The sequence below is a fragment of the Hordeum vulgare genome, chromosome 2H (assembly GCF_904849725.1).
Source record: "Hordeum vulgare subsp. vulgare chromosome 2H, MorexV3_pseudomolecules_assembly, whole genome shotgun sequence".
Lineage (NCBI taxonomy): Eukaryota > Viridiplantae > Streptophyta > Magnoliopsida > Poales > Poaceae > Hordeum > Hordeum vulgare.
Genome location: NC_058519.1, coordinates 13,210,006 through 13,222,378, shown reverse-complemented (window position 1 = coordinate 13,222,378; position 12,373 = coordinate 13,210,006). Strand labels below are relative to the sequence as shown.

General features: G+C 44.0%; 1 protein-coding gene across 1 annotated transcript; it reads left to right on the top strand.

Moving 5' to 3' along the window:
- Positions 1-833: 833 nt before the first annotated feature.
- LOC123424456 lies at positions 834-10,776 on the top strand. The gene is made up of 21 exons (XM_045108077.1): positions 834-1,216; positions 6,267-6,758; positions 6,843-6,921; positions 7,011-7,158; positions 7,240-7,363; positions 7,454-7,634; positions 7,725-7,753; positions 7,846-7,994; positions 8,080-8,182; positions 8,274-8,369; positions 8,448-8,503; positions 8,583-8,706; positions 8,789-8,851; positions 8,936-8,995; positions 9,072-9,233; positions 9,410-9,483; positions 9,561-9,654; positions 9,774-9,910; positions 10,040-10,120; positions 10,211-10,316; positions 10,474-10,776. Exons 1-21 carry the CDS (start codon positions 1,031-1,033, stop codon positions 10,546-10,548), a joined length of 2,619 nt encoding a protein of 872 aa, XP_044964012.1. The 5' UTR covers positions 834-1,030; the 3' UTR covers positions 10,549-10,776.
- The last annotated feature ends 1,597 nt before the right edge of the window (positions 10,777-12,373 follow it).

Here is a 12,373-nt window from a genome sequence, read left to right as displayed (position 1 = left end):
ACTGGGATTGGCTAGGGACACACGGTGTGGACGCCTCCTACTTTTGGCGGTGCGCTGAGATGAGGATGGTTGGTGATGGCTTAGATCATGGATGCCGGTGGCGGCCCCGGAGGATGGGCTACACTGTTGGCTTTTTGCAGATTTCGTGAAGGCAACGGTGATGGTGACTTAACCTCTTGGTTGTGTGGGCGACAAGGGGTGTAGTAGCGGGAGGTGCTTGCATGCCCTCGTGCTTTGGATGTGGAAGTGCCCATATATTGTCTATCCGGGCTGACCTTCATCGTGGTGCTGGTTAGGGGTGAATCCTGGTGACATGCGAGTTTTCGAGCGAAAGCGTCACGCCTTGACGCTGGCGACGACGACACGCGTGGGTGCTACTTTCTTCTTGAAGACGATGTCTTAGCTTTCGTCTTCGTACCATGGCTCCAGATGAAAACCCTTATTTGTATGTTTGGGCTCGACATCAATGATGCCGGGCACCATCACCTTTTTGGAGGCGTTATCGTGGAGCTCGAGCATCGTCTTCGGTCGGGCCGCGGCGGGGTGTTAGGCTAGTACTATTCTTGCTGTTGTATTTGTCAATCTACTCTTTAAAAACCTTTTTACCGTAGTGAGTACCCTGTGTCCACGAAAAGCCTATTTCAACACCCTCTTTCCTTTTCCTTTTAGGCGTAAATATTTGGAGACACTCTGCTCGCCCGTCTCCGTCGCTGTTTCCTGAGATGGGCCGGGCCGAGGAGGGAAAAAGAAGAAAGAAAAGGATGAACGGGGCGCGTGCGTGCGGTGCGGGTGCGGCCCGTCCGCGAGTGATTAATAAGAAAGTGAACCCTGCTCGGTGGCTCGTCTCCCTCCTCTTATCCAGTGCGCCGCGCTTTATATCTCCCTTCCACCTCTCGCACCCCTCGCCGCCAATGCCATCGCCACTTGTTGACTGACTCACTCATTCACCCCCGCGCCATTCCGCACGCACGCCCGCCACAGACGAGCCTTCTTCGTGCGCAGTAGAGGGCCGGAGCTTGTTCCATCATCCATGGAGGAGGGGATGCGGGTGGCGGTGGTCGGCGCCGGCGTCAGCGGCCTGGCGGCGGCGCACGAGCTGGCCAGGGGCGCGGCGCGCGTGACGGTGTACGAGGCGGAGGAGGCGCTCGGCGGCCACGCCCGGACCGCCGACGTCGACGGCGTCCACCTCGACCTCGGCTTCATGGTCTTCAACCGGGTACGCACGCACGCACGGACGCATGTACATACATGTACTTACGGCGCCAATACGAACACACGGCCATGACGCGCGCGCCGATATGAATTTTTTGACAACATGATTCCATTTTACTTAGAAAAATGAAGAAGGAAAAAATATAGGAGTGTCGGAGAATACGGTTTGTATTGAGAAGGAAAATAAATTTTCTTTCCATACCGTTCGGAGGAAATGAAAAAAATGGCTATCCCACATTTTTTTTTAAAATTCCTTGAAACGGAGTATTCCGTACAAATTTTAGAGGACCTCGTGTTTTCGTCTCTTTTATGCTTGTTTAAGCCCTCGTGTTTCACCTCTTTATTGTGGTTTTCGGTTCCTGTAGGTATCTATTCCATCGGTTTCTAAATATTTGCTTTTTTTTAGATTTCATTATAAATTAATATGATGCATATAGACATAATTTAAAATATAAATTTACTTATTTTGTTTCGTATGTAGTTCATAGTTATATTTTTAAAAAGAAAAATATTTAGAAACGGAAGAAGCAGGTGACAAAACCGTCTTAATAGCCCACATCTTATCTAAGTAGTATTTACGAAATAAATTTTTTTTGGTAAGCCAATAAATGATAATGAATAAAATCTTTCTTCTTTGGTGAGCCAACAAATGATCGCCAAATAAAATTATTTTTTCTGATAGGCGATTTCTCACTTTAAATAGAAATGGAAGGTAAATCACAACGATTTTGTGCAAAGCTCACTAAAGTTTAACGACTCCAATGTACAAATAATGGGTGCGTAGTGGCGAGCTAACCAAGTAGAATCTCGTTGCAACGCACGGATAACTATTAACTTACATGACCCCCCGTCCCATTTTTTATTTATTTATGTAGTTAGATATGTACTGTCCAATATTTTGAGTTACCTCAGGCATGGTATCTAGTGGCATTCTTTATCCTGTCCAAGAACCATGTTGTCATTTTCCCCCTTTAATAATTAAAAAATCCAGTAACCATGTCGGCACTAATTAGAATCACGTGAATTCTTACCCAAAGTGCTTAACAATTGCATCGGCCTATCCACATGGCTCCATTAGGGGACTCATACGTTACTGGGGTTGGTAAACCATCGAAAATAGTGGCCGGTGTGTGGTGAGCGGGCGACGTGGACGCCGTGACGGCCTTACGATGGTATACTCGCACGGCTCACACAGAACCGGAGAAGGGACAGGGACACATGTACCAACAGTTGAACCTTCATCTTTTCTGCCTCGTGGCCGTGGGCGCAGAGCCCACCATTTTTCTGCAACCAGTCGTCAATCTACTCCTCCATATGCCCAGCTCTGATTACTTTACTGTCAAGGCTCGAGGCATGTGGCATTTACCATTTACAGCTCCCTCTTTGGCTCATATTGGTTAGTATTGTTCTGCTTGTGCATCTGTCTGCATCGTCTCCCGTTAGTAACTGTGCCCACATCAGTGGAAACGAACGAGCAGTGATGGTACTGAAGCAGCACTACACTTATTTTGGATCGGAGGGCATACTAAATCGTCCGGAAAAAGGCGCACGTGTTGCTGTCTTTCCTTCTGCTTCTCTCTCTCTCTTTAACAAAGAAATTCAAATCCGATCAACTTTTTGATGATGACAGAAAACCAGCACAATGTAAATATGCATACGCAGGTCTAACTTTAGTGGAAGGGCACCGATCTGTGCCCGCACGCCGCCGGCCGGTCGCGGGCGAGCCGTCTGATCGGACCTTGTTGACCGTCAGATCGAGCCATGTAGCAAAAATCGTCGATGGTAGCAAAAACAATGATCGGACCTTGTTGACCGTCAGATCGAGCCATGTAGCAAAAATCGTCGATGGTAGCAAAAACAAACAGCGATGTAGCAAATTTCGGTTACGGATGCAGCAAAAGCCTTGTTGCAGCAAAATCATCGTCGTCGTTGTCGCGAGGTCGCAACACCGTCTTGATGGATGTAGCAAAAAGGTTCATCAATAATAGCAAAATGCAACTACGGTTGCGGCAAAAATTCGTCGCGGCCACTGTTAGGTCGCAGGTCCACCTTGTTGGATGTAGCAAAAAAGTTAGCTGATAATACCAAATGCAACTACGGTTGCAGCTTTCCTTGTTGGACAGAGCCGATTGAAGCTTTCTCTATCTATAGTTAAAGCTTTTTTCAACAACGTTTGAAGCTTTTTAGATGACGGTTACAACACTTGTATACGCGCGAGCCCGGCCATGACAGCAGGCGACGAGGACGATAGACGGAGGCTGGAATCGGCGGATCTGACGGCCGACGGGGGCGGGCACCGGCGATGCGGGCGGTAGGAGCGCAGAGACGACAGCAACGCGGGGGCCGCCAGATCTAGAAGGATCGCATGGGTCTCACGTGACCGGCCCGAGCGTTCCACCCGCGCACCGGCTGTAAAGTGAAAACTAATGAGCCATGGTGGTACCGAGCGGGCGACGTGGACGCCTCGATGGCCTTACAATGGTATTCTCGTGTGGCCGATATACAAGCGAAAGGGATGGCGGGGACGGTGACCACGGTGACACAGACGCGTGCGCCAACAGTTCCACTTTCATCCGGGGGCCAATAGGAGTAGCATACTTGTCTCTCACCACATTTGCTTGATGCCATCCTCCTATAGCCTTCACTTTTTCTGCATCTAGTCAATCCAGTCCAACTCGCATCAAGGTTTCGGCCGGTTCGGGCATCTGTCTACATCTTTCCCTAATAACTGTACCACATTTGTGAAAAGTAATGAACATTGGTACTAAATTTCACATATGTCGTGTCGCCCTGATGTGTCGCTGTCTTTTCTTTTCCCTGTCTCTCTAACAAAAAGTGAAACACATGTCCAGTTTTTTCGGATCAGGAGAAGAACATCAGTACCTTCAACTAATTTTTTTTTACATAGGCTCGTTGGTAGTCCAAAACCTCCAAGGCTCCAACTAAGACATACACTTTTGTTTCCTTCTGAAATGGATGGTATTATCGGAGAGATGCGGTCGAACTTAACCTGAGCAATATTTAGTTGAAATGTTGTCATTAGATTTTTCATTTAAATATTTTAGCAATGTAATAATTTAAACTGTTTAACTAACATATTGACACGTAGTAAATTTGCAAAGTTGATATAATTCAAAATAATTTTGTTTTGGTGAAGTTCAAAACAGGAGATCATGTCCGTATCCAAAAATGTTGGCATTTACAGCCGTATTGGGTGAGCTTTTTTCAGTGCAGATTGAGGAGCACTTCGCCCCTGGTTTTCATCAAAGAAAACCGATAACACACAACAATATTATGCAGTGAGTATCTTTCGTTATGCTTAACCGAACTACTATTGTGCGTACACCTCCTCCTCTTCTTCGCCTCATCACCGTATCTCCTACTCTTGAAATAGGTTTTATCCCGTTTTATAGATAAAGCAAAGCCGTATCTCCTACTCCCATGCACGTGCCACATACGGCACCAATACACCACGTACCACCGTGATATGGGTACTAATATTATCACAAGGATATCCTTTCTCGAGGTTACAAAGATAGATTAATTTAGTCTGGACATTTCCTCTTCTGCACTTCCCCATCATTTTTAGCTTGCTCACTGTCCCATGTGCAATGGCTTTCATTATTCTGCCCAAGAACCACCTGTTCATTGGGGTCCTTAACCAAACCTTGAATCGGGACGAGGACGACGGGCGACGACAGGGACACATGTACCAACAGTGCCACTTCCATCTTTTTTATGCTTGTCCTTGACAAGATTTTTTTGGGTCCAGCCTGGCTGGCTGGCTGGCACAAGCTGACGAAGCCCATTTTCTGCAACTGGTCAAGCTAATTTTGCCCATGCCAAATGTATTCTTGCAGAGGCATCTCCACAGGTTTTTGATTACTCTACTGTCAAGGTCTCATTTTGGCATCTGTACTACTATGGTCTCTGATGGAAACTAATGCACAATTGTGGTACTAAATATCACCCGAAAGAGGCACTTGTGTTGCTGTCAATGCCACAGCAGGCTGTTCCCGTGGGTTGGCTTGAGGTTTTCTGCGCTGTCTTTCCTTGTCCCTGTCTCCCTAGTATTATTTCTATTCCAACCTTACTGCATCTGACTGGACGAGAATGGTCGACCTCTCTTTGTGTGAATTTATTTGTCTAGGTTAGATGCATGGTCACACTCAGCCATTGAAATTCTGAGCCTTTTACACATTTGACATACTTTTCGCTCGCTTAATTTATTTGTACTCAATTGTTATGTATAGTACTCCCTTTGTAAACTAATATAAAAGCATTTAGATCACTAAAATAGTGATCTAAACGTTCTTATATTAGTTTACGGAGGGAGTAAGTCTGAATACAAGTCTGAATGGCAACATCTTAAACACAGTTAGTTATTTTTTCCCAATCCATCAAGGGTTTTCCTAATTAATTACTCCCATATATAGGTAGTACCATATTCTATGTTGAGAGACAAAATATCTTGCTACTTTGAAATGTAATTTCACAAGAAAAAAATTATAGTCGATAATTGCAATTTGTACCTAATACGGCGAGTTACCAAACTTGGCTAGTACCATCTCTAATCGTAATTGTCAAATAGATGCTGTCTCAGAAAACATATAGTCTCTAACGTTGAATGAATATTGATGTGTCGGTACTGTGGTTGGTGAAATGGATGGTTATATGTGTACATAATTAGATTTGAGATGAAAAAATATCTTATAATTATATGTTTTAAATTTTAAACTAGCATATTCATATAAAAGACAACGATCAAAGTCTTGTTTCAAAGGCCATATTCATCTCTGATAGGTCATGTATTCTGGAACAAAGGATTTAATATACGAAACAGACATCTAGATTGGCAACTTACTATGCAGCATGAACCTGTAACGGGCCCCCATTGCTACCATTGTGTTGAAGTTGCTAAACCGAGTGAAAATGACAGCCAAATGAACAGAAATACTCCTTAACTATCCATTTATTGAAACCAAGAATCACTTCAAATTTCTTAGCTACTGAATTTACAGCTGACCGTGCATCCAACTGCACCAACATGGCAGGTGACATATCCAAACATGCTGGAATGGTTTGAAGAACTTGGCGTGGAGATGGAGATATCAGACATGTCGCTCTCGGTGAGCACGCAGCTCTCCGGGGGCGGCAGGTGCGAGTGGGGCAGCCGGAACGGCCTCTCAGGCCTCCTGGCACAGAAGAGCAATGCCGTCCGCCCCGCCTTCTGGCACATGATCCGTGAGATCCTCAAGTTCAAGGAGGATGCTCTCAAGTACTTGGAGGATCATGAGAGCAACCCTGACCTGGACCGGCACGAGACTCTCGGGCAGTTCATCAAGACCCATGGGTACTCCCAGCTCTTCCAGGAGGCTTACCTGATCCCAATCTGTGCGAGCATATGGTCATGCCCGTCGCAGGGTGTGCTCGGCTTCTCCGCTTTCTTCGTCCTCTCCTTCTGCCGCAACCATCACCTCCTTCAGATCTTTGGTCGGCCCCAATGGCTCACCGTCAAAGGGCGTTCGCATACATATGTAAACAAGGTACTCTGGTTGCTACAAATGTATTGCACACTCCAGCTGTCAACGGCAAAAGCGTAGTCTTTAATCATGTGCATATACAAATAGGTAAGGGAGGAACTGGAGAGCATGGGTTGTCAGATTAAGACTAGCTGCCAAGTCAAATCAGTTTCAAGCTTCGACGGAGGTAGTTGATCCATTTAAATTTGTTTTTTTAACCTGAATCCTGTTCTTTTCCTGCAAATGATGTCATTGCTCATTGATTTCTGGCTGCAGGATACAAAGTCTTGGAGGTCGGTGGCTCGGAGGAGGTGTACGACAAGATCATATTTGGTGCTCATGCACCTGATGTTCTGAGAATGCTAGGGGGTGAAGCAACACACGAGGAGTTGAGAATTCTGGGTGCGTTCCAGTATGTCCACAGGCAAGTAATATTTGCGCTATAAAATTTATTTTAACTGCCTGGCCTGCTGTTCTCCTCATCTCTGAACTATTAACATTGCAGTGACATATACCTCCATCGCGACGACACTTTGATGCCACAGAACCCGTCCGCATGGAGCGCCTGGAATTTTCTGGGGACAACAAGCAGCGGCGTCTCTGTTACCTATTGGCTAAATCTGCTCCAGGCAAAACTCTCAGTCGTCAGCAATGCATGAATCTACTTTGATTAATACTCTTGTCCACAATGAACTCACATCTGCGCTTGGAAAATTCAGAACATCGAATCTACCGGCAGGCCTTTCCTGGTGACACTGAACCCACCTCATGTACCGGATCATGTACTGCTCAAATGGAACACAGGCCATCCTGTTCCATCCGTCGCTGCTGCAAAGGCTTCATTGGAGCTTCAGCAGATCCAAGGAAACAGGGGAATATGGTTCTGCGGGGCATATCAAGGTAATTCAGTTTATTTCTCCCTTTCAGCATATGTTTTTGTTTATTACTACGTGTATTTCGGTTAGGTGCCTTATGTCCTGGATTACACAGGTTATGGCTTCCATGAAGATGGCCATAAGGTACTCCCTGCCTGCCCAAGTTTTTTTTTTTTTTTTTGCCTTCAGTGGATTATATGTTTGGCACTGATATCTATGTGTTTGATTTATCGCAGGCTGGGAAGTCTGCAGCTCAAGGTTTGCTTGGGCAGAAAAGCAGCCTTCTTCTGAACCCAAAACAGATGGTCCCATCATGGACGGAAACTGGGGCTCGCCTTCTGGTAACAAGGTTTCTCAACCAATATGTAACCATCGGTAACATGACGTGAGTGATCCTTCTTTGAAACTCCTGATTCAATCCAGGCTTTGTATGGTATAAACCTAACTTGGTTATTTTTGCTTGTCTGTAGCATTCTTGAAGAAGGTGGCACTATGTTCAGTTTTGGTGAAGTAGACAAAAAATGCCTTGTCAAAACTGTCTTGCGAGTTCATGACCCTCTCTTCTACTGGAAGGTTTGGCTACTGTCTCTTCTCATTTCTCTTCAGTTTTTGGTGGTTAATTTACAGAGATTATCTCCTTTGTGAAAACAAAATGCTGTTTCAGGTCGCAACCGAAGCGGATCTTGGTATGGCAGATGCATATATTAATGGTTATTTTTCTTTTGTTGATAAAAGAGAAGGCCTCCTGAATCTTTTCCTGGTAAACTAAAAATCATCATACTAGAATAATCTGGCATACCGTGTATATGCATCTTAATTAAACCATTTTTGCCTACAGATTCTCATTGCTAACAGGGATGCTCAGAAGAGCAGTAATAGCTCTGCCAGTAAAAGGTACTAAATCTAGGAAGTTAACTTTGAAGTGATTGAAGTGGTGAGTGGTCCAGTATGTAATTATATTGTTAATTGGCAGGGGTTGGTGGACACCCATGCTTTTGACAGCTGGGATTGCATCGGCAAAATATTTCCTGCGCCACATCTCAAGGAAGAATACTGTCACGCAAACTCGCCGAAACATCTCTCAGCACTATGACCTGGTCATTCCCAGTGCATCTTCCTCCTGCTGCCCTCATCTCTGTCTGGACCTTATCACTGACAAATTCTGAAATGTGCATGCAGAGTAATGATTTCTTCTCACTTTTCCTGGATCCATCGATGACTTACTCTTGTGCAGTATTCAAGGTTTGTTCGTCTGTGATCGCTAGTAGGGTTAACTGCCTAACTGTGGATCCAGCGTGCGAATTAAGTGGTGTTAAATCTTTGTAGGTTGAAGATGAAAGCCTAGAAGTAGCCCAGCAACGTAAAGTTAATCTACTAATCAAGAAGGTAATAGTACTGATATAATTATTAATACTTGATGAATACAAGCACACATGATCTGATGAATATGTAATAATGTAAGGCTAAAGTGGAGCGAAATCATCATGTTCTTGAAATCGGTAGTGGTTGGGGCAGCTTGGCTATGCAAGTGGTGAAGCAAACTGGATGCAAATATACAGGGATTACACTATCTGAGGAGCAACTTAAATACGCTGAAATGAAAGTGAAGGAAGCTGGCTTGGAGGTAAATTATGATTTTATACTACCTTCAGAGTTCAGAGTTCAAACACAAGTTTCACCTTTTTTTAGACTCCGACCACACTTAAGATTAAGACATCCTTTGTAGAACTTAATACAATTCAGCAAGTGCTCCTCTCTATTATCTATTTATAACAACATCGCTACGCTTTGTTTTCTTAGGATCGTATAACTTTCCTGTTGTGTGACTACCGTCAAATACCAAGTCGGAGTAAGTACGACAGGATCATATCATGGTACGTAATAATACTGCTCTTCTGAATATGAATATATTTAATCGAAGAAAATATTTACCACTTGTTGTCACACGCAGCGAAATGATTGAAGGGGTCGGTCATGAATTCATGGACGATTTCTTTGGCTGTTGCGAGTCTCTATTGGCTCCAGATGGTCTATTTGTTCTCCAGGTTTCTACCAAATTAATCAATACGAACACGCATCGATTCGCTTCATCCTTTGCAGGGAATCATTGACTGTTAACTAAGTGAAACCAAATATCTGTTTTTCTTTGTATTTATGTATGCAGTTCATATCAATTCCAGAAGAACGGTATGAGGAATACAGGAGAAGTTCAGACTTCATAAAGGAATACATCTTTCCAGGGGGTTGCCTTCCTTCCTTGGCCCGGATCACCTCTGCCATGTCCGCTGCGTCCAGGCTCTGGTACAGTGTTTGCATATATGCACCTTTTACTGCGATGAACTTATCGACAAACTGAATTTTCTGAGCTAGCATGTTTGTTGTTACTGAACTTTGGATACGATAGTGATGCACGCTGTTGTCTGAATGCAGCATCGAGCAGGTTGAGAACATCGGATACCATTACTACCCGACGCTGATACGCTGGAGGGATAACTTTATGGCCAACAAAGAGTAAGCATCAATGCATCTCATCCATTTTGAAATGCGAATAAATTCATAAAGCTTATAACACAATGTGTACATTACGTGTCTTGTTTGCAGTGCGATTTTGGCTCTGGGATTTGACGACAAATTCATTCGTGTATGGGAGTATTATTTCATATACTGCGCGGCCGGTTTCAAGTCACGGACGCTTGGAACTTACCAGGTAACTGTGTTCTTTACTAAGAGTAGCATGTGTTTGCATGAATTTGACAAAATTTGGTCAACCTTTTCACAAAATTTACCAATTAGCTTTCGAAATTAGTAAATAGCCAGTTAGTACTTGCTAATGTATGTGCTCATATACTGTTTTATACTTGCAGATTGTATTTTCGCGACCTGGCAATGACAAGTTAGCCAACACCGATAACCCCTTCGCAAGTCTTCCTGCAGCCTAGCCTTAGGTCACTGGACAAGTGAACGACCATCCATATTCATACCTACATATAATAGCATGCGTCTATTTATTACAAAGTAAGGTTGAGAAATTGTAATTCCATAGGAGTGTGTGAAAATATTGACCATTGTATGAACTATTAGTGCTACCACAGGGTGATTCGTTGATTGATTCATGTAACACATTTGTGGGTCGATCGGTTGGCTCAAGGTTGAGGTTTTCTTACTCAGCATTTTTCTCCTCATCGGCCATAACTCATAACCCGCCTTCTGTGTAGCTCAATTGTGTCCGAGTAAAATCAGGTCAGAAATTTTATGATCCTCGCTTAGAGCATCTCTAGCAGACCCCGTATAAAGCCGACCTGCAAAACTCGTTTACAGTTCGTGAAAAAATGGTTTTGCGGGCCGGTGCGTGCGCAGACAGAGTCATACACCACAAAACGAACCCGTAAAAAAGGATATTCGCAAAAGATGCTCTTTTACGGGTTGGCTATGTGGGGTCTGCTCGGGCAGCGCTGCATTGACCCGCAAACCGAAAACACCGTAAATCATAATTACTAATGCAATATAAGAAAAATGCCAATATTACAATACAATAATCACCCAAAGTACAATAATTATTCAAATCACGGAAGCAAACTAAATAATTCAATACAAATTTGTCTCAGTATACAAATCACACATGAATGAAATGAAAATGAATGGAAAAATAGAACGTGTTATTGCCTAGCCCTTTGTCAACGGTGCTCAATGAGATCCTCCCGAAGTTGAAAGTGGGTATTTGCATTTTAATCTTCTTGTAGGTCTCGGAAAATATCTAATTCGGTTAGGGTCTCTAGTTGGTTTGACACGACTACGACATTATCGTAGAAGAATTCCAAGTTCATGCCTCTCTCATCTTCGATAATCATATTGTGAAGAATAACACAGATGCCATGATGTTCTTCAAGAATCGCTTGTCGCAAAACCGAGCAGGACCACGAACAATGGCAAATCTAGATTGCAAAACCCCAAATGCTCTTTCGGTGTCTTTTGGGCTGCCTCTTGTGCCCTTGCGAATTCACATTGTTTCCTAGTTTGGGGGTCTTTGATGCTCTTGACAAATGTGCATCAAGAAGGGTATATACCATCGCAAGATAGTACCCCTTTGTGTATTCATGCACATTGCGAGTGTAGTTGCAAGCGAAGCATCACCACTAGCAAGCCTAGCAAACAAATGAGGCCGTTGCAACACATCGATATCATTAAGAGTACGACATACCAAAAAGCAATGCCAAATCCATAAATCCTCGGATGCTATGGCCTCTAGCACAATTGTTGCATCACCGGACTTGCCACAATACGTTCCCTGCCATGCCTTTGGGCAATTTTTCCAAGTCAATGTATACAATCTATGCTTCCTAGCATATGCCGGCCAACCTCTTCTATCATTAGATGCCATCAAATTTGTTGTGTCTTCCTCATTCGGTGTCGGATATATTCAGGACAAAGACACGAATGATCATTTTGGTAAACCTACGCACTCATTTAATTATAGTATATTCACCAATGCGAAGGTACTCATCGGCATAGTCGTAGAATGCCGTATGCAATTACCCATATCGCAGATTTTTGATATGCACTAAATGCCATCAAGCCGTGGCATTTCTTCTTTGAGTAAAATATCGACAATTGACCTCAAGCTTGAACAATTTTCACAAAGAGGATCGGCGCATACGGTACCTTCTTCGGAAGAGGTGCGGAGGATATGTTGGATTGCCGCGAAGTATTCGCATCAACATCTCGTTCTCGAGATGGCGATTTCGAGAATGCAAAGCGCCAGACAGT